General features: G+C 43.1%; 1 protein-coding gene across 1 annotated transcript; it reads left to right on the top strand.

Moving 5' to 3' along the window:
- The first annotated feature begins 496 nt into the window (after positions 1–496).
- IL6R (interleukin 6 receptor) lies at positions 497–25760 on the top strand. Its single transcript, XM_075283326.1, has 10 exons — positions 497–778; positions 17200–17433; positions 17833–17956; positions 20057–20232; positions 22074–22234; positions 23004–23142; positions 23404–23423; positions 23502–23559; positions 24643–24745; positions 24882–25760. The coding sequence occupies exons 1-10, from the start codon at positions 679–681 to the stop codon at positions 25054–25056; spliced, it is 1290 nt and encodes a 429-aa protein (XP_075139427.1). The 5' UTR covers positions 497–678; the 3' UTR covers positions 25057–25760.
- Positions 25761–25989: the final 229 nt, after the last annotated feature.

The following is a 25989-nucleotide window of genomic DNA, read 5'->3' as shown; positions in this document are numbered from 1 at the left end:
TGGTGCCCCATGTTGTGTAGATGTGTATAACATGATGATCTATAATATCGGATAAAGTACAATGAGGATCTGACGACACAACGTTTGTTTGTTGTCTGTTACCATGGAGAGCTTTGAACACAAAACAGTACGAAATTTCGAATTTTTATCGAAAACTCCCGCTATCGCTAATAAATGGAAATTCTTCAGTTTCTGTCAATGTGTCTGTTCCTGGGAAAGTTGGGTGTCAGCCAACCGCTAGCAGATGTCACCCAGTTGTCCCAGACTCCTACATGATAACACGTCCTTATTCTCCAAGGCAGATCCTTCCAGGTTGGTTGTCCCCCAGCGTTTCCAGAGTGGACTATGAAAGACTCTGGTAGGATTGGATGGGCTCCTGAACCCGGCGACCGCCGCCATCGCCCCTACCCCCGGCAGCGCGTTACGCAACCTCCTGGGCTGTTTTGTTCCTCAAATATTTTCCTGTTCAGTTGATATTTATTCAGAAGGGGGCGGACATGAGAGCGCAGAGTGCAGAGTGACAGAGGGCAGGAGGAGACAGACACGAGACAACCAGAGTGTCAGCCAGATGAGACTACGACAGCCAGAGAATGTTACCCGCGCCAATGGCCAATTAAAGAGACAGTCCACTTTAATGGGACACTAAGGAAAGAGACAGAGGCGAGACTCCGGGCGACCATGGGGGGAATCACTGGGTGGTGGTCGCTCTTCATCATCCTCGTCAGCTATGGACATCCCACCACCTCCTACACACCGGGGACCCTCTGTCCGAAACCAGGTAATCTGTACGCGCTCACTTCTAAGGGCATGCTGGGAGTTGTAGTTGTGTCAGCTGGTACAATGGGATTCAACCATCTACAGGTCGGGGAGAAGGTTGGGGGTGAAAGGACGTCTCACCCGGTGTCACACTGGTCACCAAGCTTATTCACAGTACTGAATGGTAATATGGGGAGTGGGGGGACAATGTGAGGAAGGGGATCACTGTATTACAAGACAGATCTAACATACAGGAGTCTGGGAAAGCTGGGTTATGATGTATTGCTGTGTACAATGGGCGCTGTTATCAGGTGCAGATCTACGTAAGGCGCCGGTGTCCAAAGGATTACATGGGGATTTTCCAAAAGGTGTCAGGTGACCTGTACATATGTCCATGTAGCAGAGCTGAAAGTGTTATTTAACTCCTTCCTCTATATGGTCTATGGACACACAGATAATGTAGTATGGCAGTCCTATGTAACACCACAGATAACACAGTGATAACTCTCTGAGTACAGGTAATGTAGTAGATGTCACCGGCAGTCCTATGTAACACCACAGATAACACAGTGATAACTCTCTATATACAGGTAATGTAGTAGATGTCACCGGCAGTCCTATGTAACACCACAGATAACACAGTGATAACTCTCTATATACAGGTAATGTAGTAAATGTCACCGGCAGTCCTATGTAACACCACAGATAACACAGCGATAACTCTCTATATACAGGTAATGTAGTAGATGTCACCGCCAGTCCTATGTAACACTACAGATAACACAGTGATAACTCTCTGAGTACAGGTAATGTAGTAGATGTCACCGGCAGTCCTATGTAACACTACAGATAACACAGTGATAACTCTCTATATACAGGTAATGTAGTAGATGTCACCTGCAGTCCTATGTAACACCACAGATAACACAGTGATAACTCTCTATATACAGGTAATGTAGTAGATGTCACCGGCAGTCCTATGTAACACACAGATACCACAGTGATAACTCTCTATATACAGGTAATGTAGTAGATGTCACCGGCAGTCCTATGTAACACTACAGATAACACAGTGATAACTCTCTATATACAGGTAATGTAGTAGATGTCACAGGCAGTCCTATGTAACACCACAGATAACACAGTGATAACTCTCTGAGTACAGGTAATGTAGTAGATGTCACCGGCAGTCCTATGTAACACCACAGATAACACAGTGATAACTCTCTATATACAGGTAATGTAGTAGATGTCACCGGCAGTCCTATGTAACACCACAGATAACACAGTGATAACTCTCTATATACAGGTAATGTAGTAGATGTCACCGGCAGTCCTATGTAACACTACAGATAACACAGTGATAACTCTCTATATACAGATAATGTAGTAGATGTCACCGGCAGTCCTATGTAACACCACAGATAACACAGCGATAACTCTCTATATACAGGTAATGTAGTAGATGTCACCGGCAGTCCTATGTAACACCACAGATAACACAGTGATAACTCTATATATACAGGTAATGTAGTAGATGTCACCGGCAGTCCTATGTAACACCACAGATAACACAGTGATAACTCTCTATATACAGGTAATGTAGTAAATGTCACCGGCAGTCCTATGTAACACCACAGATAACACAGTGATAACTCTCTGAGTACAGGTAATGTAGTAGATGTCACCGGCAGTCCTATGTAACACCACAGATAACACAGTGATAACTCTCTATATACAGGTAATGTAGTAGATGTCACCGGCAGTCCTATGTAACACCACAGATAACACAGTGATAACTCTCTGAGTACAGGTAATGTAGTAGATGTCACCGGCAGTCCTATGTAACACTACAGATAACACAGTGATAACTCTCTATATACAGGTAATGTAGTAGATGTCACCAGCAGTCCTATGTAACACCACAGATGACACAGTGATAACTCTCTATATACAGGTAATGTAGTAGATGTCACCTGCAGTCCTATGTAACACCACAGATAACACAGTGATAACTCTCTATATACAGGTAATGTAGTAGATGTCACCGCCAGTCCTATGTAACACCACAGATAACACAGTGATAACTCTCTATATACAGGTAATGTAGTAGATGTCACCGGCAGTCCTATGTAACACCACAGATAACACAGTGATAACTCTATATATACAGGTAATGTAGTAGATGTCACCTGCAGTCCTATGTAACACCACAGATAACACAGTGATAACTCTCTATATACAGGTAATGTAGTAGATGTCACCGTCAGTCCTATGTAACACACAGATAACACAATGATAACTCTCTATATACAGGTAATGTAGTAAATGTCACCGGCAGTCCTATGTAACACCACAGATAACACAGTGATAACTCTCTGAGTACAGGTAATGTAGTAGATGTCACCGGCAGTCCTATGTAACACCACAGATAACACAGTGATAACTCTCTATATACAGGTAATGTAGTAGATGTCACCGGCAGTCCTATGTAACACCACAGATAACACAGTGATAACTCTCTATATACAGGTAATGTAGTAGATGTCACCGGCAGTCCTATGTAACACCACAGATAACACAGTGATAACTCTCTATATACAGGTAATGTAGTAGATGTCACCGGCAGTCCTATGTAACACTACAGATAACACAGTGATAACTCTCTATATACAGGTAATGTAGTAGATGTCACAGGCAGTCCTATGTAACACCACAGATACACAGTGATAACTCTCTATATACAGGTAATGTAGTAGATGTCACCGGCAGTCCTATGTAACACTACAGATAACACAGTGATAACTCTCTATATACAGGTAATGTAGTAGATGTCACAGGCAGTCCTAAGTAACACCACAGATACACAGTGATAACTCTCTATATACAGGTAATGTAGTAGATGTCACCGGCAGTCCTATGTAACACTACAGATAACACAGCGATAACTCTCTATATACAGGTAATGTAGTAGATGTCACCGCCAGTCCTATGTAACACCACAGATAACACAGCGATAACTCTCTATATACAGGTAATGTAGTAGATGTCACCGGCAGTCCTATGTAACACCACAGATAACACAGTGATAACTCTATATATACAGGTAATGTAGTAGATGTCACCGGCAGTCCTATGTAACACCACAGATAACACAGTGATAACTCTCTATATACAGGTAATGTAGTAGATGTCACCGGCAGTCCTATGTAACACCACAGATAACACAGTGATAACTCTCTATATACAGGTAATGTAGTAGATGTCACCGGCAGTCCTATGTAACACCACAGATAACACAGTGATAACTCTCTATATACAGGTAATGTAGTAGATGTCACCGTCAGTCCTATGTAACACACAGATAACACAATGATAACTCTCTATATACAGGTAATGTAGTAAATGTCACCGGCAGTCCTATGTAACACCACAGATAACAGTGATAACTATCTGAGTACAGGTAATGTAGTAGATGTCACCTGCAGTCCTATGTAACACCACAGATAACACAGTGATAACTCTCTATATACAGGTAATGTAGTAGATGTCACCGGCAGTCCTATGTAACACTACAGATAACACAGTGATAACTCTCTATATACAGGTAATGTAGTAGATGTCACCGCCAGTCCTATGTAACACCACAGATAACACAGTGATAACTCTCTATATACAGGTAATGTAGTAGATGTCACCGGCAGTCCTATGTAACACCACAGATAACACAGTGATAACTCTCTGAGTACAGGTAATGTAGTAGATGTCACCTGCAGTCCTATGTAACACCACAGATAACACAGTGATAACTCTCTATATACAGGTAATGTAGTAGATGTCACCGGCAGTCCTATGTAACACCACAGATAACACAGTGATAACTCTCTATATACAGGTAATGTAGTAGATGTCACCTGCAGTCCTATGTAACACCACAGATAACACAGTGATAACTCTCTATATACAGGTAATGTAGTAGATGTCACCGGCAGTCCTATGTAACACCACAGATAACACAGTGATAACTCTCTATATACAGGTAATGTAGTAGATGTCACCGGCAGTCCTATGTAACACCACAGATAACACAGTGATAACTCTCTATATACAGGTAATGTAGTAGATGTCACCTGCAGTCCTATGTAACACCACAGATAACACAGTGATAACTCTCTGAGTACAGGTAATGTAGTAGATGTCACCTGCAGTCCTATGTAACACCACAGATAACACAGTGATAACTCTCTATATACAGGTAATGTAGTAGATGTCACTGGCAGTCCTATGTAACACTACAGATAACAGAGTGATAACTCTCTATATACAGGTAATGTAGTAGATGTCACCGGCAGTCCTATGTAACACCACAGATAACACAGTGATAACTCTCTATATACAGGTAATGTAGTAGATGTCACCGGCAGTCCTATGTAACACACAGATAACACAGTGATAACTCTCTATATACAGGTAATGTAGTAGATGTCACCGGCAGTCCTATGTAACACCACAGATAACACAGTGATAACTCTCTATATACAGGTAATGTAGTAGATGTCACCGGCAGTCCTATGTAACACCACAGATAACACAGTGATAACTCTCTATATTCAGGTAATGTAGTAGATGTCACCGGCAGTCCTATGTAACACCACAGATAACACAGTGATAACTCTCTGACTACAGGTAATGTAGTAGATGTCACCGGCAGTCCTATGTAACACCACAGATACCACAGTGATAACTCTCTATATACAGGTAATGTAGTAGATGTCACCGGCAGTCCTATGTAACACCACAGATAACACAGTGATAACTCTCTATATACAGGTAATGTAGTAGATGTCACCTGCAGTCCTATGTAACACCACAGATAACACAGTGATAACTCTCTGAGTACAGGTAATGTAGTAGATGTCACCGGCAGTCCTATGTAACACCACAGATAACACAGTGATAACTCTCTATATACAGGTAATGTAGTAGATGTCACCTGCAGTCCTATGTAACACCACAGATAACACAGTGATAACTCTCTATATACAGGTAATGTAGTAGATGTCACCTGCAGTCCTATGTAACACCACAGATAACACAGTGATAACTCTCTATATACAGGTAATGTAGTAGATGTCACCGGCAGTCCTATGTAACACTACAGATAACACAGTGATAACTCTCTGAGTACAGGTAATGTAGTAGATGTCACCGGCAGTCCTATGTAACACCACAGATAACAGTGATATCTCTCTATATACAGGTAATGTAGTAGATGTCACCTGCAGTCCTATGTAACACCACAGATAACACAGTGATAACTCTCTATATACAGGTAATGTAGTAGATGTCACCGGCAGTCCTATGTAACACCACAGATAACACAGTGATAACTCTCTATATACAGGTAATGTAGTAGATGTCACCGGCAGTCCTATGTAACACCACAGATAACACAGTGATAACTCTCTGAGTACAGGTAATGTAGTAGATGTCACTGGCAGTCCTATGTAACACCACAGATAACACAGTGATAACTCTCTATATACAGGTAATGTAGTAGATGTCACCTGCAGTCCTATGTAACACCACAGATAACACAGTGATAACTCTCTATATACAGGTAATGTAGTAGATGTCACCGGCAGTCCTATGTAACACCACAGATAACACAGTGATAACTCTCTATATACAGGTAATGTAGTAGATGTCACCGGCAGTCCTATGTAACACACAGATACCACAGTGATAACTCTCTATATACAGGTAATGTAGTAGATGTCACCGGCAGTCCTATGTAACACCACAGATAACACAGGGATAACTCTCTATATACAGGTAATGTAGTAGATGTCACCGGCAGTCCTATGTAACACCACAGATAACACAGTGATAACTCTCTATATACAGGTAATGTAGTAGAGGTCACCGGCAGTCCTATGTAACACCACAGATAACACAGCGATAACTCTCTATATACAGGTAATGTAGTAGATGTCACCGGCAGTCCTATGTAACACCACAGATAACACAGCGATAACTCTCTATATACAGGTAATGTAGTAGATGTCACCGGCAGTCCTATGTAACACCACAGATAACACAGTGATAACTCTCTATATACAGGTAATGTAGTAGATGTCACCGGCAGTCCTATGTAACACCACAGATAACACAGGGATAATTCTCTATATACAGGTAATGTAGTAGATGTCACCGGCAGTCCTATGTAACACCACAGATAACACAGCGATAACTCTCTATATACAGGTAATGTAGTAGATGTCACCGGCAGTCCTATGTAACACACAGATAACACAGTGATAACTCTCTATATACAGATAATGTAGTAGATGTCACCGGCAGTCCTATGTAACACCACAGATAACACAGTGATAACTCTCTATATACAGGTAATGTAGTAGATGTCACCGGCAGTCCTATGTAACACTACAGATAACACAGTGATAACTCTCTGAGTACAGGTAATGTAGTAGATGTCACCGGCAGTCCTATGTAACACCACAGATAACACAGTGATAACTCTCTATATACAGGTAATGTAGTAAATGTCACCGGCAGTCCTATGTAACACCACAGATAACACAGTGATAACTCTCTATATACAGGTAATGTAGTAGATGTCACCGGCAGTCCTATGTAACACCACAGATAACACAGTGATAACTCTCTATATACAGGTAATGTAGTAGATGTCACCGGCAGTCCTATGTAACACCACAGATACACAGTGATAACTCTCTATATACAGGTAATGTAGTAGATGTCACCGGCAGTCCTATGTAACACTACAGATAACACAGTGATAACTCTCTATATACAGGTAATGTAGTAGATGTCACCGCCAGTCCTATGTAACACCACAGATAACACAGTGATAACTCTCTGAGTACAGGTAATGTAGTAGATGTCACCGGCAGTCCTATGTAACACTACAGATAACACAGTGATAACTCTCTATATACAGGTAATGTAGTAGATGTCACCGGCAGTCCTATGTAACACCACAGATACACAGTGATAACTCTCTATATACAGGTAATGTAGTAGATGTCACCGGCAGTCCTATGTAACACCACAGATAACACAGTGATAACTCTCTGAGTACAGGTAATGTAGTAGATGTCACCGGCAGTCCTATGTAACACCACAGATAACACAGTGATAACTCTCTATATACAGGTAATGTAGTAGATGTCACCGGCAGTCCTATGTAACACCACAGATAACACAGTGATAACTCTCTATATACAGGTAATGTAGTAGATGTCACCGGCAGTCCTATGTAACACCACACATAACACAGTGATAACTCTCTATATACAGGTAATGTAGTAGATGTCACCAGCAGTCCTATGTAACACCACAGATAACACAGTGATAACTCTCTATATACAGGTAATGTAGTAGATGTCACTGACAGTCCTATGTAACACCACAGATAACACAGTGATAACTCTCTATATACAGGTAATGTAGTAGATGTCACCGGCAGTCCTATGTAACACCACAGATAACACAGTGATAACTCTCTATATACAGGTAATGTAGTAGATGTCACCGCCAGTCCTATGTAACACCACACATAACACAGTGATAACTCTCTATATACAGGTAATGTAGTAGATGTCACCGGCAGTCCTATGTAACACCACAGATAACACAGTGATAACTCTATATATACAGGTAATGTAGTAGATGTCACCGGCAGTCCTATGTAACACCACAGATAACACAGTGATAACTCTCTATATACAGGTAATGTAGTAGATGTCACCGGCAGTCCTATGTAACACCACAGATAACACAGTGATAACTCTCTATATACAGGTAATGTAGTAGATGTCACCGTCAGTCCTATGTAACACACAGATAACACAATGATAACTCTCTATATACAGGTAATGTAGTAAATGTCACCGGCAGTCCTATGTAACACCACAGATAACACAGTGATAACTCTCTGAGTACAGGTAATGTAGTAGATGTCACCGGCAGTCCTATGTAACACCACAGATAACACAGTGATAACTCTCTATATACAGGTAATGTAGTAGATGTCACCGGCAGTCCTATGTAACACCACAGATAACACAGTGATAACTCTCTGAGTACAGGTAATGTAGTAGATGTCACCGGCAGTCCTATGTAACACTACAGATAACACAGTGATAACTCTCTATATACAGGTAATGTAGTAGATGTCACAGGCAGTCCTATGTAACACCACAGATACACAGTGATAACTCTCTATATACAGGTAATGTAGTAGATGTCACCGGCAGTCCTATGTAACACTACAGATAACACAGTGATAACTCTCTATATACAGGTAATGTAGTAGATGTCACCGCCAGTCCTATGTAACACCACAGATAACACAGTGATAACTCTCTGAGTACAGCTAATGTAGTAGATGTCACCGGCAGTCCTATGTAACACCACAGATAACACAGTGATAACTCTCTATATACAGGTAATGTAGTAGATGTCACCGGCAGTCCTATGTAACACCACAGATAACACAGTGATAACTCTATATATACAGGTAATGTAGTAGATGTCACCGTCAGTCCTATGTAACACCACAGATAACACAGTGATAACTCTCTATATACAGGTAATGTAGTAGATGTCACCGGCAGTCCTATGTAACACCACAGATAACACAGTGATAACTCTCTATATACAGGTAATGTAGTAGATGTCACTGGCAGTCCTATGTAACACACAGATAACACAATGATAACTCTCTATATACAGGTAATTTAGTAAATGTCACCGGCAGTCCTATGTAACACCACAGATAACACAGTGATAACTCTCTGAGTACAGGTAAAGTAGTAGATGTCACCGGCAGTCCTATGTAACACCACAGATAACACAGTGATAACTCTCTATATACAGGTAATGTAGTAGATGTCACCGTCAGTCCTATGTAACACACAGATAACACAATGATAACTCTCTATATACAGGTAATTTAGTAAATGTCACCGGCAGTCCTATGTAACACCACAGATAACACAGTGATAACTCTCTGAGTACAGGTAATGTAGTAGATGTCACCGGCAGTCCTATGTAACACCACAGATAACACAGTGATAACTCTCTATATACAGGTAATGTAGTAGATGTCACCGGCAGTCCTATGTAACACCACAGATAACACAGTGATAACTCTCTGAGTACAGGTAATGTAGTAGATGTCACCAGCAGTCCTATGTAACACTACAGATAACACAGCGATAACTCTCTATATACAGGTAATGTAGTAGATGTCACCGCCAGTCCTATGTAACACCACAGATAACACAGTGATAACTCTCTATATACAGGTAATGTAGTAGATGTCACAGGCAGTCCTATGTAACACCACAGATAACACAGTGATAACTCTCTATATACAGGTAATATAGTAGATGTCACCGCCAGTCCTATGTAACACCACAGATAACACAGTGATAACTCTCTATATACAGGTAATGTAGTAGATGTCACCGGCAGTCCTATGTAACACTACAGATAACACAGTGATAACTCTCTATATACAGGTAATGTAGTAGATGTCACCGTCAGTCCTATGTAACACACAGATAACACAGTGATAACTCTCTATATACAGGTAATTTAGTAAATGTCACCGGCAGTCCTATGTAACACCACAGATAACACAGTGATAACTCTCTATATACAGGTAATGTAGTAGATGTCACCGGCAGTCCTATGTAACACCACAGATAACACAGTGATAACTCTCTGAGTACAGGTAATGTAGTAGATGTCACCGGCAGTCCTATGTAACACCACAGATAACACAGTGATAACTCTCTATATACAGGTAATGTAGTAGATGTCACAGGCAGTCCTATGTAACACCACAGATAACACAGTGATAACTCTCTATATACAGGTAATGTAGTAGATGTCACCGGCAGTCCTATGTAACACTACAGATAACACAGTGATAACTCTCTATATACAGGTAATGTAGTAGATGTCACCGGCAGTCCTATGTAACACTACAGATAACACAGTGATAACTCTCTATATACAGGTAATGTAGTAGATGTCACCGGCAGTCCTATGTAACACCACAGATAACACAGTGATAACTCTCTGAGTACAGGTAATGTAGTAGATGTCACAGGCAGTCCTATGTAACACCACAGATACACAGTGATAACTCTCTATATACAGGTAATGTAGTAGATGTCACCGGCAGTCCTATGTAACACTACAGATAACACAGTGATAACTCTCTGAGTACAGGTAATGTAGTAGATGTCACCGGCAGTCCTATGTAACACTACAGATAACACAGTGATAACTCTCTATATACAGGTAATGTAGTAGATGTCACAGGCAGTCCTATGTAACACCACAGATACACAGTGATAACTCTCTATATACAGGTAATGTAGTAGATGTCACCGGCAGTCCTATGTAACACTACAGATAACACAGTGATAACTCTCTATATACAGGTAATGTAGTAGATGTCACCGCCAGTCCTATGTAACACCACAGATAACACAGCGATAACTCTCTATATACAGGTAATGTAGTAGATGTCACCGGCAGTCCTATGTAACACCACAGATAACACAGTGATAACTCTATATATACAGGTAATGTAGTAGATGTCACCGGCAGTCCTATGTAACACCACAGATAACACAGTGATAACTCTCTATATACAGGTAATGTAGTAGATGTCACCGGCAGTCCTATGTAACACCACAGATAACACAGTGATAACTCTCTGAGTACAGGTAATGTAGTAGATGTCACCGTCAGTCCTATGTAACACACAGATAACACAATGATAACTCTCTATATACAGGTAATGTAGTAAATGTCACCGGCAGTCCTATGTAACACCACAGATAACACAGTGATAACTCTCTGAGTACAGGTAATGTAGTAGATGTCACCAGCAGTCCTATGTAACACCACAGATAACACAGTGATAACTCTCTATATACAGGTAATGTAGTAGATGTCACCGGCAGTCCTATGTAACACCACAGATAACACAGTGATAACTCTCTGAGTACAGGTAATGTAGTAGATGTCACCGGCAGTCCTATGTAACACTACAGATAACACAGTGATAACTCTCTATATACAGGTAATGTAGTAGATGTCACCGGCAGTCCTATGTAACACTACAGATAACACAGTGATAACTCTCTATATACAGGTAATGTAGTAGATGTCACCGCCAGTCCTATGTAACACCACACATAACACAGTGATAACTCTCTATATACAGGTAATGTAGTACATGTCACCGGCAGTCCTATGTAACACCACAGATAACACAGTGATAACTCTCTATATACAGGTAATGTAGTAGATGTCACCGGCAGTCCTATGTAACACCACAGATAACACAGTGATAACTCTCTGAGTACAGGTAATGTAGTAGATGTCACCTGCAGTCCTATGTAACACCACAGATAACACAGTGATAACTCTCTATATACAGGTAATGTAGTAGATGTCACCGGCAGTCCTATGTAACACCACAGATAACACAGTGATAACTCTCTATATACAGGTAATGTAGTAGATGTCACCTGCAGTCCTATGTAACACCACAGATAACACAGTGATAACTCTCTATATACAGGTAATGTAGTAGATGTCACCGGCAGTCCTATGTAACACCACAGATAACACAGTGATAACTCTCTATATACAGGTAATGTAGTAGATGTCACCGGCAGTCCTATGTAACACCACAGATAACACAGTGATAACTCTCTATATACAGGTAATGTAGTAGATGTCACCTGCAGTCCTATGTAACACCACAGATAACACAGTGATAACTCTCTGAGTACAGGTAATGTAGTAGATGTCACCTGCAGTCCTATGTAACACCACAGATAACACAGTGATAACTCTCTATATACAGGTAATGTAGTAGATGTCACTGGCAGTCCTATGTAACACTACAGATAACAGAGTGATAACTCTCTATATACAGGTAATGTAGTAGATGTCACCGGCAGTCCTATGTAACACCACAGATAACACAGTGATAACTCTCTATATACAGGTAATGTAGTAGATGTCACCGGCAGTCCTATGTAACACACAGATAACACAGTGATAACTCTCTATATACAGGTAATGTAGTAGATGTCACCGGCAGTCCTATGTAACACCACAGATAACACAGTGATAACTCTCTGAGTACAGGTAATGTAGTAGATGTCACCTGCAGTCCTATGTAACACCACAGATAACACAGTGATAACTCTCTATATACAGGTAATGTAGTAGATGTCACCGGCAGTCCTATGTAACACACAGATAACACAGTGATAACTCTCTATATACAGGTAATGTAGTAGATGTCACCGGCAGTCCTATGTAACACCACAGATAACACAGTGATAACTCTCTATATACAGGTAATGTAGTAGATGTCACCTGCAGTCCTATGTAACACCACAGATAACACAGTGATAACTCTCTGAGTACAGGTAATGTAGTAGATGTCACCTGCAGTCCTATGTAACACCACAGATAACACAGTGATAACTCTCTATATACAGGTAATGTAGTAGATGTCACCGGCAGTCCTATGTAACACCACAGATAACACAGTGATAACTCTCTATATTCAGGTAATGTAGTAGATGTCACCGGCAGTCCTATGTAACACCACAGATAACACAGTGATAACTCTCTGACTACAGGTAATGTAGTAGATGTCACCGGCAGTCCTATGTAACACCACAGATAACACAGTGATAACTCTCTATATACAGGTAATGTAGTAGATGTCACCGGCAGTCCTATGTAACACCACAGATAACACAGTGATAACTCTCTATATACAGGTAATGTAGTAGATGTCACCTGCAGTCCTATGTAACACCACAGATAACACAGTGATAACTCTCTATATACAGGTAATGTAGTAGATGTCACCGGCAGTCCTATGTAACACCACAGATAACACAGTGATAACTCTCTATATACAGGTAATGTAGTAGATGTCACCGGCAGTCCTATGTAACACCACAGATAACACAGTGATAACTCTCTATATACAGGTAATGTAGTAGATGTCACCTGCAGTCCTATGTAACACCACAGATAACACAGTGATAACTCTCTGAGTACAGGTAATGTAGTAGATGTCACCTGCAGTCCTATGTAACACCACAGATAACACAGTGATAACTCTCTATATACAGGTAATGTAGTAGATGTCACTGGCAGTCCTATGTAACACTACAGATAACAGAGTGATAACTCTCTATATACAGGTAATGTAGTAGATGTCACCGGCAGTCCTATGTAACACCACAGATAACACAGTGATAACTCTCTATATACAGGTAATGTAGTAGATGTCACCGGCAGTCCTATGTAACACACAGATAACACAGTGATAACTCTCTATATACAGGTAATGTAGTAGATGTCACCGGCAGTCCTATGTAACACCACAGATAACACAGTGATAACTCTCTGAGTACAGGTAATGTAGTAGATGTCACCTGCAGTCCTATGTAACACCACAGATAACACAGTGATAACTCTCTATATACAGGTAATGTAGTAGATGTCACCGGCAGTCCTATGTAACACCACAGATAACACAGTGATAACTCTCTATATTCAGGTAATGTAGTAGATGTCACCGGCAGTCCTATGTAACACCACAGATAACACAGTGATAACTCTCTGACTACAGGTAATGTAGTAGATGTCACCGGCAGTCCTATGTAACACCACAGATAACACAGTGATAACTCTCTATATACAGGTAATGTAGTAGATGTCACCGGCAGTCCTATGTAACACCACAGATAACACAGTGATAACTCTCTATATACAGGTAATGTAGTAGATGTCACCGGCAGTCCTATGTAACACCACAGATAACACAGTGATAACTCTCTATATACAGGTAATGTAGTAGATGTCACCGGCAGTCCTATGTAACACCACAGATAACACAGTGATAACTCTCTATATACAGGTAATGTAGTAGATGTCACCGGCAGTCCTATGTAACACCACAGATAACACAGTGATAACTCTCTATATACAGGTAATGTAGTAGATGTCACCGGCAGTCCTATGTAACACCACAGATAACACAGTGATAACTCTCTATATACAGGTAATGTAGTAAATGTCACCGGCAGTCCTATGTAACACCACAGATAACACAGTGATAACTCTCTATATACAGGTAATGTAGTAAATGTCACCGGCAGTCCTATGTAACACCACAGATAACACAGTGATAACTCTCTATATACAGGTAATGTAGTAAATGTCACCGGCAGTCCTATGTAACACCACAGATAACACAGCGATAACTCTCTATATACAGGTAATGTAGTAGATGTCACCGGCAGTCCTATGTAACACCACAGATAACACAGCGATAACTCTCTATATACAGGTAATGTAGTAGATGTCACCGGCAGTCCTATGTAACACCACAGATAACACAGTGATAACTCTCTGAGTACAGGTAATGTAGTAGATGTCACCGGCAGTCCTATGTAACACCACAGATAACACAGTGATAACTCTCTATATACAGGTAATGTAGTAGATGTCACCGGCAGTCCTATGTAACACCACAGATAACACAGTGATAACTCTCTATATACAGGTAATGTAGTAGATGTCACCGGCAGTCCTATGTAACAGTACTATGTGAGTACAGATGGTGTAGATGTCACCGGCAGTCCTATGTAACAGTACTATGTGAGTACAGATGGTGTAGATGTCACCGGCAGTCCTATGTAACAGTACTATGAGAGTACAGATGGTGTAGATGTCACCGGCAGTCCTATGTAACAGTACTATGAGAGTACAGATGGTGTAGATGTCACCGGCAGTCCTATGTAACAGTACTATGAGAGTACAGATTATGTAGTAGACTAGCTGCAGTCCCATGTAACACCCCAGGGACACAGTATCTATATCTCTGACCTCCTGTGTACTGGTACAAAGTCCATGCTGCGCTGTGAGGGTTGTGGTGTGAGCAGCCGCAGCGACCACTGAGTGGATCAGTCAATGAGGCGTGCAGCGGCCAATCATCACCACCGTTGCTGGGGGGCGCCGCTCCATCTGGAATTATTTCCAGGGGGTGTCCTGTTTATATCGCCCCATTCTGTGAGTGCCGCTCCACCTGGTCTATACACCCTCCATCATGTTGTCACCAGGTCACCCCCCTACATACAATCTGCACCGGCCCTGCTCTCTTTAACCCCTGCACCTCCATGTCCCTCTTGTTATATGTTCGGGATTGATCCCAGTGCGCCCCAATGCCCCTATAGCCTGTAACTAAACACTGCCCCCTATCTGTAAATCCCATCCATTACACATAACGGGGGGGGGGGGGGGGGGGACCCTGATCCTAATCTCCAGGGTCACACCCCAACCCCTGATACGTTAATGCTTTGCTGTCAGCTTTGTGCAGATGTTTCTCTATTCAGGATGTATATGGCGGTGATTTGCATAGACGGCGCGGTCCGGATGGCGGTCGGCCCCGAGCTCAGCAGCAGATGCTGTAAGAACAGAAGTTTGTGGGGCGCAGGCGAACGCAGGACTTCCTCTAAACCAGAATATAATCCTGGCTCAGAGAAATGTGGTTTACAGCCCGCCATGGGGGAAGGATTGGGGTGGGGGGGTTGTGGAGAAAGCTAACAATATACTGCGGGTGTGTCAGTCTCTACTGCAGGCCTGGCATTATATGTCTATGTAAGTGTCAGTCTCCACTGCAGGCCTGGCATTATATGTCTAAGTAAGTGTCAGTCTCCACTGCAGGCCCGGCATTATATGTCTATGTAAGTGTCAGTCTCCACTGCAGGCCTGGCATTATATGTCTATGTAAGTGTCAGTCTCCACTGCAGGCCCGGCATTATATGTCTATGTAAGTGTCAGTCTCCACTGCAGGCCTGGCATTATATGTCTATGTAAGTGTCAGTCTCCACTGCAGGCCTGGCATTATATGTCTAAGTAAGTGTCAGTCTCCACTGCAGGCCTGGCATTATATGTCTATGTAAGTGTCAGTCTCCACTGCAGGCCTGGCATTATATGTCTAAGTAAGTGTCAGTCTCCACTGCAGGCCCGGCATTATATGTCTATGTAAGTGTCAGTCTCCACTGCAGGCCTGGCATTATATGTCTATGTAAGTGTCAGTCTCCACTGCAGGCCTGGCATTATATGTCTAAGTAAGGTCAGTCTCCACTGCAGGCCCGGCATTATATGCCTATGTAAGTGTCAGTCTCCACTGCAGGCCTGGCGTTATATGTCTATGTAAGTGTCAGTCTCCACTGCAGGCCTGGCATTATGTTCACTGACTGTCACTAGAAGCAATGCTAGATATAGATGGCTGCCGCACTATGATCACCACGCTCTTCTCTCCCTCAGAGCTTCCTGATGACGCCATCTTGGTTGATCTCCTCTCCAATGTAAACCTGACCTGTACCGGGTGTGAAGGGCGGGTGTCCTGGCTCCGACGAGACCCCCAAGGGACCCCCAGACCACTGAATGTGACAGCGGGCGGCCATGTTGTCTTCTACTCTGTGACCTATGAGGATGAGGATACTTACACGTGTTATAAGGAGCAGACCCCAGTGTGTTCTGTGGAGCTGATAGTGAGAGGTGAGGAGATCCGGGGGGCGCCATCATGTAACCTAATGGGGGTCCACAGAGGTGGGACAGTCTGTCACATATAACACCCCCGAATCCTACCAACCAATAGAACCAGCTGTGGTCACATGACACTGAGCTACAGGCCTGCCTCTATAAATAAGGGAGGGGCTTAATCCTTCTGGATTCCTGATTGGCCACTCTAGGAGCCTATAAAGGGGCAGAGCACACACTGGCATGGAGCACAAAAAGGGGAGGAGCACACATAGGGGCGGAGCATACACAGGGGGGAATCAAACAAAGGGGCGGAGCACACATAGGGGCGGAGCACAAAGAGGGGAGGAGCACGCACAGGGGGAGGAGCATGGACAGGGGGCAGTTACTTATTACCACTATACTTTATCTTTACAGATGAACCACAAAAAGACTCGAGTCTGTTCTGTTACCACCAACACCCAACCCACAATATCACCTGCAAGTGGAGACCCCGCAAAGTACTGCACCCAAAATCTACCGTCACCCTCATCAAAGTCAGGTGAGAGACCACCGGAGACCCCGGGATGTATCACACAGGATAGGATTAGATACACAGCTCAGTATACAGTATCACACGGGATAGGATTAGATACACAGCTCAGTATACAGTATCACACATGATAGGATTGGATACACAGCTCAGTATACAGTATCACACAGGATAGGATTAGATACACAGCTCAGTATACAGTATCACACAGGATAGGATTAGATACACAGCTCAGTATACAGTATCACACGGGATAGGATTAGATACACAGCTCAGTATACAGTATCACACGGGATAGGATTAGATACACAGCTCAGTATACAGTATCACACAGGATAGGATTAGATACACAGCTCAGTATACTGTATCACACAGGATAGGATTAGATACACAGCTCAGTATACAGTATCACACGGGATAGGATTAGATACACCGCTCAGTATACAGTATCACACAGGATAGGATTAGATACACAGCTCAGTATACAGTATCACACAGGATAGGCTTAGATACACAGCTCAGTATACAGTATCACACAGGATAGGATTAGATACACAGCTCAGTATACAGTATCACACAGGATAGGATTAGATACACAGCTCAGTATACAGTATCACACAGGATAGGATTAGATACACAGCTCAGTATACAGTATCACACAGGATAGGATTAGATACACAGCTCAGTATACAGTATCATACAGGATAGGATTAGATACACAGCTCAGTATACAGTATCACACAGGATAGGATTAGATACACAGCTCAGTATACAGTATCACACAGGATAGGATTAGATACACAGCTCAGTATACAGTATCACACAGGATAGGATTAGATACACAGCTCAGTATACAGTATCACACGGGATAGGATTAGATACACAGCTCAGTATACAGTATCACACAGGATAGGATTAGATACACAGCTCAGTATACTGTATCACACAGGATAGGATTAGATACACAGCTCAGTATACAGTATCACACGGGATAGGATTAGATACACCGCTCAGTATACAGTATCACACAGGATAGGATTAGATACACAGCTCAGTATACTGTATCACACAGGATAGGATTAGATACACAGCTCAGTATACAGTATCACACAGGATAGGATTAGATACACAGCTCAGTATACGGTATCACACAGGATAGGATTAGATACACAGCTCAGTATACAGTATCACACAGGATAGGATTAGATACACAGCTCAGTATACTGTATCACACAGGATAGGATTAGATACACAGCTCAGTATACAGTATCACACAGGATAGGATTAGATACACAGCTCAGTATACAGTATCACACAGGATAGGATTAGATATAGCTCAGTATACAGTATCACACAGGATAGGATTAGATACACAGCTCAGTATACAGTATCACACGGGATAGGATTAGATACACAGCTCAGTATACAGTATCACACAGGATAGGATTAGATACACAGCTCAGTATACTGTATCACACAGGATAGGATTAGATACACAGCTCAGTATACAGTATCACACAGGATAGGATTAGATACACAGCTCAGTATACAGTATCACACAGGATAGGATTAGATACACAGCTCAGTATACAGTATCACACAGGATAGGCTTAGATACACAGCTCAGTATACAGTATCACACAGGATAGGATTAGATACACAGCTCAGTATACAGTATCACACAGGATAGGATTAGATACACAGCTCAGTATACAGTATCACACAGGATAGGATTAGATACACAGCTCAGTATACAGTATCACACAGGATAGGATTAGATACACAGCTCAGTATACAGTATCACACAGGATAGGATTAGATACACAGCTCAGTATACAGTATCACACAGGATAGGATTAGATACACGGCTCAGTATACACTATCACACAGGATAGGATTAGATACACAGCTCAGTATACAGTATCACACAGGATAGGATTAGATACACAGCTCAGTATACAGTATCACACAGGATAGGATTAGATACACAGCTCAGTATACAGTATCACACAGGATAGGATTAGATACACAGCTCAGTATACAGTATCACACAGGATAGGATTAGATACAGTGCTCAGTATTGATGTGATGTTGTTGCTCCTCCTGCAGGGTCCTAGAGGGCGCCACCTACTACCCCTGCACATATAACAGCAGTGAGGGGACGTTCACCTGCTCCGTGTTCTATAATGAAGGAGACTCCAGGAGACATGTCTTCTACATGTGTGTTAGCGGGCGCACTGACAGCGAGCTGACGGCCAACCTGGAGGCATACGTAAAAGATCTCTGTATGCTCATCCCCATGTATATGTCACATGTCCAGGGGGGGGGGGGGCACTGATGACATTCATCTATATATCATCTTATATAATACTGTCGGTGTCTATAACATTCTGCTGCTGTTTCTGTATAATACATTGCCTACGTAATACTGACATAAATCATCTTCATTGTACTGTCATACAGTGACTAAATAATACCACCTACATAATACTTCCACTATATAATACTGCCATCTATACAATGCCTACATAATACTGCCGCCATATATCGCCCTACATATCTATACAATGCCACCATACAATGCCTACATAATACTGCCATTTATATAACACCGCCCTACACATCTATATAATACCACTATGCAGTGTCTACATAATACTGCCATGTATATAACACCACCATATATATCTATATAATGCTGCTTTACACATCTATATAACACCGCCCTACACATCTATATAATTGCGCCATACAGTGGTTACATAATACTGCTATGTATATAACGCCGCCTTACTACACATCTATATAATACCACCCTACATATCTATATAATACTGTCATACATACACATATATATATATAACACCGCCATACACATTTATATAATACTGCCCTACACATCTATATAATACCACCATGCAATGTCTACATAATACTGCCATGTATATAACACCGCCCTACACATCTATATAATACCGCCCTACATATCTATATAATACTGCCCTATACATCTATAATACCGCCATGCATCTCTATATAATACCCCCCTCCACATCTATATAATACCACAATACAGTGCCTACATAATACTGCCATGTGTATAACACTGCCCTACACATCTATATAACACCGCCCCACACATCTATATAATACCGCCCTACACATTTATAATACCGCCATGCACCTCTATATAATACCGCCATGCACCTCTATATAATACCGCCCTACACCTCTATATAACACCGCCCTACACCTCTATATAATACCGCCCTACACATTTATAATACCGCCATGCACCTCTATAGAACACCGCCATACACTTCTATATAATACCGCCCTACACATTTATAATACCGCCATGCACCTCTATATAATACCACCCTACATATCTATATAACACCGCCCTACACCTCTATATAATACCGCCCTACACATTTATAATACCGCCATGCACCTCTATAGAACACCGCCATACACTTCTATATAATACCGCCCTACACATTTATAATACCGCCATGCACCTCTATAGAACACCGCCCCACACATCTATATAATACCGCCCTACACATTTATAATACCGCCATGCACCTCTATATAATACCACCCTACATATCTATATAACACCGCCCTACACCTCTATATAATACCGCCCTACACATTTATAATACCACCATGCACCTCTATAGAACACCGCCATACACTTCTATATAATACCGCCCTACACATTTATAATACCGCCATGCACCTCTATAGAACACCGCCCCACACATCTATATAATACCGCCCTACACATTTATAATACCGCCATGCACCTCTATATAACACCGCCCTACACCTCTATATAATACCGCCCTACACATTTATAATACCGCCATGCACCTCTATAGAACACCGCCCCACACATCTATATAATACCGCCCTACACATTTATAATACCGCCATGCACCTCTATATAATACCACCCTACATATCTATATAACACCGCCCTACACCTCTATATAATACCGCCCTACACATTTATAATACCGCCATGCACCTCTATAGAACACCGCCATACACTTCTATATAATACACTATAACTAGCTGTATCCAGTGATGTTTCTTCCTGTGACATTTTGCCCCGCAGTGCACATCGGGCCGCCCCTCAGTGTCCGGGTGACTCCAGTGGAGAACCATCCAAGGAAGCTGCGAGTGAGCTGGAGGCCTCCGGAGTATTGGGAGAGCCCCTTCTATGGCCTGGTGTACCAGATCCTGTACGGCCTGGAGGACTCACCGCACTCCTCCAACGTGAGTCGCCCCGCACACCCCAACATGACTGGTGAAAGTGAAATAGAGGAAATGTGGGGGCGAGGACACGAGCCTGAGAAACGGGACGGCGTCAGCAATATTACTGCAAGCAAGACTCCACTCACAGCCTAAGCTGCAGGCCACACTTCTCAAGCACCTCAAGGGTCACGGCTTATTTTATGCTCCAGTCACATCCAAAGCTGCATTTACAGCTGGAGGTTTATGCATCAATTACATCCAGAGCTGCAATCACAATTATGACCACTGTGCAGTCCCATCATATAACGCATGCACGGCATTGTGGGATAAGTGACCAATGAGGAGGGAGAGATTTCTGAATGCAGCTTTGGAAGGAACTAGAGTCTAAGGTGTGACGCAAAGACATGTAGATTTGTCTTACTCAACACGGGAGAAAGTCAGAACAAAATATGTGACTGCTGCTTGGGCTGTGACTGGAGTATACATCATGGTCTGGACAAGAAATGTTATTACAGTAGTTACAAAGTAATACACAACAATGATTTCTGAGGCTTTGCAGAGCGCTAGAGAAAATTTAGGAAACAGCTCTGGATGTGATTGGAGCATAAGACATGATATGGCTGCACTATTGAGAGCTGCTTTAGATGTGATCGGAGTACAAATCAGGATCAGAGCATAATATGGGGAGTAACTCAATTTAACCAAGCCATGCAGATTTGTGGATGCAGCTCTGGTTGTGACTGGAGCATATATCATGATACTGTGTGACAACCTTCTGGCTATTCTGCAGGTGACAACGCCGGACCTGTCCTTTATCATCGATGACGCCGTGATGGGGATGAAACATCTCATCCGAGTGCGGGCAAGGGAGGAATATCAGGAGAACTGGGGGTCCTGGAGTGAGGAGGCGGCGGGGGTCCCCTGGACAGGTAAGACCCCACCTCAGATATTACACGGGATGAAACATGAGGGGTCTGGTTGTCACTAGATACATTTAATAATGTGATATCCACGACCCTATGGAGCTGAGGCGCCCTCTAGTGGTGGTGGCAGCCCTGGGGCTGGGTACGGCAGGTGCTAATCCCTGTGCACGGAGCTCCCCCTAGTGGTGGCGGCTGATATCACTTATCAGGTCATCTGCACAGATCCCCCGGACATGGTGAATAACCCGAAATCTCTTCTTTCTACAGACAGAACTGAAACAACTCCGGTAAGTGTGAGATGTGGAGGAGACGGGGAAAGTCCTGACACCGAGGACATCTCATTTATATAAGACTTTACTGAGCAGGTACCCTACGAATACAACACCCCCAAATCTGAGGAGGACTACGACCCCGAATATGAGGGTAAGTGAGAAAACATTAGGAGGAATGATCCTGGGACAGGACAGTGACACTCGGGGTACAGGATAATGACAGGCTGATACTTGGGGTACAGGATAATGACAGGCTGATACTCGGGGTACAGGATAATGACAGGCTGATACTCGGGGTACGGGATAATGACAGGCTGATACTTGGGGTACGGGATAATGACAGGTTGATACTCGGGGTACAGGATAATGACAGGTTGATACTCGGGGTACAGGATAATGACAGGCTGATACTCGGGGTACAGGATAATGACAGGCTGATACTTGGGGTACAGGATAATGACAGGCTGATACTTGGGGTACAGGATAATGACAGGCTGATACTTGGGGTACAGGATAATGACAGGCTGATACTCGGGGTACAGGATAATGACAGGCTGATACTCGGGGTACAGGGTAATGACAGGCTGATACTCGGGGTACAGGATAATGACAGGCTGATACTCGGGGTACAGGAATGTACAGGACACTTATACTCAGGGTACAGGATAATGACAGGCTGATACTCGGGGTACAGGAATGTACAGGACACTTATACTCAGGGTACAGGATAATGACAGACTGATACTTGGGGTACAGGATAATGACAGGCTGATACTTGGGGTACAGGATAATGACAGGCTGATACTTGGGGTACAGGATAATGACAGGCTGATACTTGGGGTACAGGATAATGACAGGCTGATACTTGGGGTACAGGATAATGACAGGCTGATACTCGGGGTACAGGATAATGACAGGCTGATACTCGGGGTACAGGATAATGACAGACTGATACTTGGGGTACAGGATAATGACAGGCTGATACTTGGGGTACAGGGTAATGACAGGCTGATACTTGGGGTACAGGGTAATGACAGGCTGATACTTGGGGTACAGGATAATGACAGGCTGATACTCGGGGTACAGGATAATGACAGGCTGATACTCGGGGTACAGGATAATGACAGGCTGATACTTGGGGTACAGGATAATGACAGGCTGATACTTGGGGTACAGGATAATGACAGGCTGATACTCGGGGTACAGGACGGTGACATTTGGGGTTTTCTTACAGATAAGGAGTCGGAGGATTTGGGAAGGACCTTCAGATATAACTGGATCGCCCCTGGTGTCAGTCTTGTTCTCGTCATTCTATTCCTCTTCGCCATATGGATAAGGTGAGACCTCAATATTGCATAACATGATTTAACCCTTCGGGCATTCCATGTACAGATAGGACTATTGTTTCCGCGGATTTTCTATACGGTTACGGTCGCCACTCGGGATTTACTCTCTGTCCATTTCCTTTCTCAGGTATCAGGAGATAAAAATCCTAAAATTAAAATGGGGTTTCCTGCGCCCCTTATTATACCCCTCGTCCAAAGTCAGCACAGCACAGCCGCCGGTGAGTGACTCCCTCCTCATGTCGCCATCTTCCTCGCCGTCATCGGTGGCCATCACTGTTTCCCCATTGCTGGAAGGAGAGTGAAGAAGAGGACGCCTTTATCTATGGTGGACTAGACGGACCAATCAGAGGCCAGGACAATGAGATGTGAACCGACCAATCAGGGTGCAGGACACTGATATCTGAATGGACCAATCAGAGTGCAGGACACTGAGATGTGACCACACCAATCAGGGTGCAGGAGACTGACACCTGGATGGACCAATCAGAGTGCAGGACACTGAGACGTCAATGTGCCATGATTTGACCTGTGGCCTGAGTGTGCTGCGCCAGTATATATGGTTACAATGTACTGTATATAGTCATAATGTCGCACAGGAAGTGAGTGCAACCTGTAAATGATTCCCCCGATTAGCTGGGACTCCAGGGGGTCGATCACTGTGACTTCCTCAGTCAGGACTATTTGGGTGGTGTGGCCCTTTAAGTATGTGACATGTATGGGAGACAATAAGGACACGAATCACATGACTGTCAATGGCGTCTCGGGGTCACGTGACTCTCGGCGGTGCCTTGGGAATTTTCAGGGAGTTTCTGTGAGGTTACGGCCTCGTTGCCCCCGCTCAGTCTTGTGACTATTTTTGGACTTTTTGCTGGAGTCGCGAAAATCGGTTTCTGGGAATAAAGAGGAATCACAAGTGTCTCATTGATACAACAAAACAGTCCAGACATGGGGGCCGGGGGGTGCAGCGGTGGGGGCAGGATGAACCCCCAAATGTTAATGGCAAAAATAAAGTCTTTCTACAACCAAGAGGAACTCCATGACTGGAGGGAGCCGTATAGAAGTAATGGTGGTGGTAGTGGTGGGGGGGTGTACGGAATTGGGGCGGGGGTGTATGGGGGAGGGATCCCCACTGTCACCGCACACAACACCCCCTGCATAGAGGAATGACACTTCCTCAAATCACTTCTGCTTGTGGTGAAAGAGAAAAGAGAAGTCCCTGATACTCTCATAATCCA

The sequence above is a fragment of the Leptodactylus fuscus genome, chromosome 7, assembly GCF_031893055.1.
Source record: "Leptodactylus fuscus isolate aLepFus1 chromosome 7, aLepFus1.hap2, whole genome shotgun sequence".
NCBI lineage: Eukaryota > Metazoa > Chordata > Amphibia > Anura > Leptodactylidae > Leptodactylus > Leptodactylus fuscus.
The sequence above is the reverse complement of the archived record's forward strand: the minus strand, read 5'-3'. Positions and strand labels throughout refer to the sequence as shown.